Source organism: Anopheles moucheti (assembly GCF_943734755.1).
Source record: "Anopheles moucheti chromosome X unlocalized genomic scaffold, idAnoMoucSN_F20_07 X_unloc_1, whole genome shotgun sequence".
NCBI lineage: Eukaryota > Metazoa > Arthropoda > Insecta > Diptera > Culicidae > Anopheles > Anopheles moucheti.
In genome coordinates, this window is record NW_026453515.1 from 423,835 (window position 1) to 427,212 (window position 3,378).

General features: G+C 40.4%; 1 protein-coding gene across 1 annotated transcript; it reads right to left on the reverse strand.

Annotated features, from left to right (window-relative positions):
• Positions 1 to 2,338: 2,338 nt before the first annotated feature.
• On the reverse strand, positions 2,339 to 3,169 carry LOC128307485 (uncharacterized). The gene has a single exon (XM_053045367.1). The coding sequence runs from the start codon at positions 3,167 to 3,169 to the stop codon at positions 2,339 to 2,341; it is 831 nt and encodes a 276-aa protein (XP_052901327.1).
• Positions 3,170 to 3,378: the final 209 nt, after the last annotated feature.

Sequence of the window (3,378 nt, forward strand, 5' to 3'; positions counted from 1 at the left end):
AGAAAGGCTGAGAATAATCAACGATTATCATATGACCCCTTCGGGAGGACATATAGGTCAATACAGACTATATTTGAAATTAAGAGAAAAATACAGATGGAAAAATATGAAGGAAGATATAAAAAAGTTTGTGAGAAATTGTCAAGCATGCATAGTTAATAAGACAAATAGGCATACGAAAGAGGAAACAGTTGTGACGACAACTCCCTCGAAACCATTTAGCGTAATTTCAATAGACACAGTAGGACCATTACCCAAAACCGACAATAATAATCGTTACGCAGTAACAATTCAATGCGAACTCACTAAATATGTAGTAATAATACCGATTATTAACAAGGAAGCAAATACAATAGCAAGGGCTTTAGTCGAAAATTTTATTCTTACTTTCGGAAACATCTTAGAAATGAAATCAGATCAAGGATTAGAATACAATAACGAAATTCTTAGCAAAATCGCTGAAATTTTAGAATTAAAACAAACCTTTGCTACAGCATACCACCCACAAACAATAGGATCTTTGGAAAGAAATCATAGATGTCTCAACGAATATTTAAGATCATTTTCCAACGACCACCATGATGATTGGGATGATTGGACAAAATTTTATGAATTCGTTTACAACACCACAACCCATACAGACACCAACTATACTCCATTTGAATTAGTTTTTGGCAGAACAGCTTATTTACCCCAAGAAATATTCAAACAAAAAGTAGATCCAATTTATAATATCGAACAATACTATAATGCAATGAAATTCAAGCTTCAAAAATCACACGAAATAGCCAGAGGAAATCTTATAGCTGCAAAAGAAAAAAGAAAAGTTGCATTCAATGAAAAATTAAACCCCATACACATTAAAATAGGTGATGAAGTATATTTATCAAATGAAAACAGAAAAAAAATTAGATCCATTATACATAGGACCATTCATAGTAACAGAAATTGAGAATACTAATTGCACCATTAGAAATTGTACCACACAAAAGGAAACAACAGTACATAAAAACAGGTTAATTAAATATACAGGAGAATAACTTCAATCATTATCATTCCTTACGTTATTCTACTAAAAGGGGGGAGGTGTAGCATATCTGCTATACAGTCTTAAAAACATTCACCCCATGTCTTATGTTGAAATTCGCCCCATGCTCCTCTATCAAGATATTAGAACCAGAACTGCAATAAACAATTAACGCAAATAGCATAAACCTCAGGCGCAATTAAATCAAACATAAATCGCTCACAAGTTACAGGTACTCATTCAATGCACACAAGTTGCATGTACAAACCCAATAGGCAAAACAAAACATACACCATAGAAGCGTCGACCGCGCAAAGAGCTTACGCAAACTCAATCCATACCCGATCAATACGCAGCGTCAAAAAAAACCCATCGCGACCTCATTGCAAGACAGTACAGGTGCGCTTCACGCCAGAGTTGCAACCTTTGCAATATAGCAATAGACCCTATTGCTTGACTTGGTTCAAGTTAACAACAGGAAACGACCTGTCCATACATAGCTTATATGAAACAGAACTAAGCCGCCCAATAAATAAGAACTAGAACTCAAGAAAACAATTAAACCAACCAATCAAAATTCAGACAAACAAAAGCATCAAATTTCAACTAGTTCGATATCTAGGTTAATGGAAAATTCCATCAAATTTGTACTCACGATGTTTACCCGTAATTATGTTATAAAATAAAGATTGACAATTGACTAGGCAGTCACTCGGAGGCACTCGCGGCTACGTGCACACGCTGTTACTGTCGTAGTTGATCGTTATGCTCAACTAAAGAAGTCTAGTGTTTTATTGGGGACTCTGTCCCAATCCGTACTGAAAGAAATGTAGACCTATACATGGTGTGTTGTCCCGTGGTGATCACGTATGACCGTGTTGTATCTATGGGACAAGCAGTTATATTACACCCCTATTACCAAATCGATTGGCTGCGATTTGTTAAATTCCGGATCAGCCAGCTCAAGGCCCTTCGGGATACACCAGTGCCTAATGCGTACGCTTTCTGAAGGAATATTAGAGGTTAATTGATCCATCAACATAAATTGCACGCCACAACTGAAATGCTGCCTTTTCGACCGAATCTCAGCGAACACAGATTCACGAACATTACGAGATACATTACCAGCTCCCGACACCTTTACATTCGCTGGCGAACGCCTTAATTGAAGCAGATGTGCAATCCTTTCCGTCATTAGGTTGGCTTGCGAAGCACTATCCAAAAGAGCACGCACCGAGTGCTCCTTGCCGTCAGCATCCACGACGTTCAGTCGTATATTAAGGTGAGTATTGTCCATTGCAGATTGGTGATTCATCGAGATTCTAATATTCTCATCTTTCTTTGTAGGAAATCTATTAGCGTTGCGCAATCCGGCGTCTCGACCGTAGATGCATGATCTTCCCAAGTTTTCTGCGTCTCTTCCGGTAGCTTCAGACAAAGCACGTATTCCAGAATAGTGCTCCACTTATCAGTTGGCTCTCCGAGCTGGTGGAGCATTTTCACGTGATTGTCAAACTCGTCCACTAATTTGTGAAGCGCTGCGTGCGATTCCTTCTGCACTTTCGATATGTTAAACATGGCTTGCAGGTGTCTCTTTTTCTGCAAATACTCGTTGGCATGTCGTTCGACCAACGTTTTCCATGCAATTGGATAATTTTTTGCCCGCAATGGAATGGAATCGAGCAGCTTGGCAGCTTCTCCCTTCAAAGCTGCCCGCAGGTAGTGGAACTTTTGAATATCGAGCACCTCGGTACTTTTATGAATGAGCGCCTCGAAAGTATCCTTAAAAGCACCCCACTTCATTTCGTCACCATCGAACTCAGGCAGCGAAATTCTTGGCAGCCTTATTTCCGCGGCTGGGTGTTGGCTAGTAGTTGCAGCAGCAGGATGCGTTAATGGCATCAAACCCTGAAGGCTTGCCCGCACGGCCATTATGGTATCCTCCATCATGGCCCTGGACTGACTCTCAAGCGCGCGTTCCTCCGGTGCAACGCCATTTTCGATGAATTGTTGCACTCCGTCGTATTCAGCAGCAACTCGCTCAATTTCAGCAGCATAAAAAGGAACCTTTAGTGCGTCGCGTTCAGGCACAAAACTCGCGGTAAATGCGGCAGCACGGTTAACCTTTTCTTCTAGCGTCATCCTTCTGGAACATAGATCAGCTAGTGATGCCATGATACCGAAACGTTTCAAATGAAAAGGCCGGTTGTTAACGATAGAAGCGGGTACGAGACAGGAACAATTTTCACAGACGAAAAACGGCTCAACACGAAAAAACGCGAAATGTTCAACGAACAGTCAACAGCCAATGTTCACAATCAAACAACCGCGATACACTGCATACAGTAGTG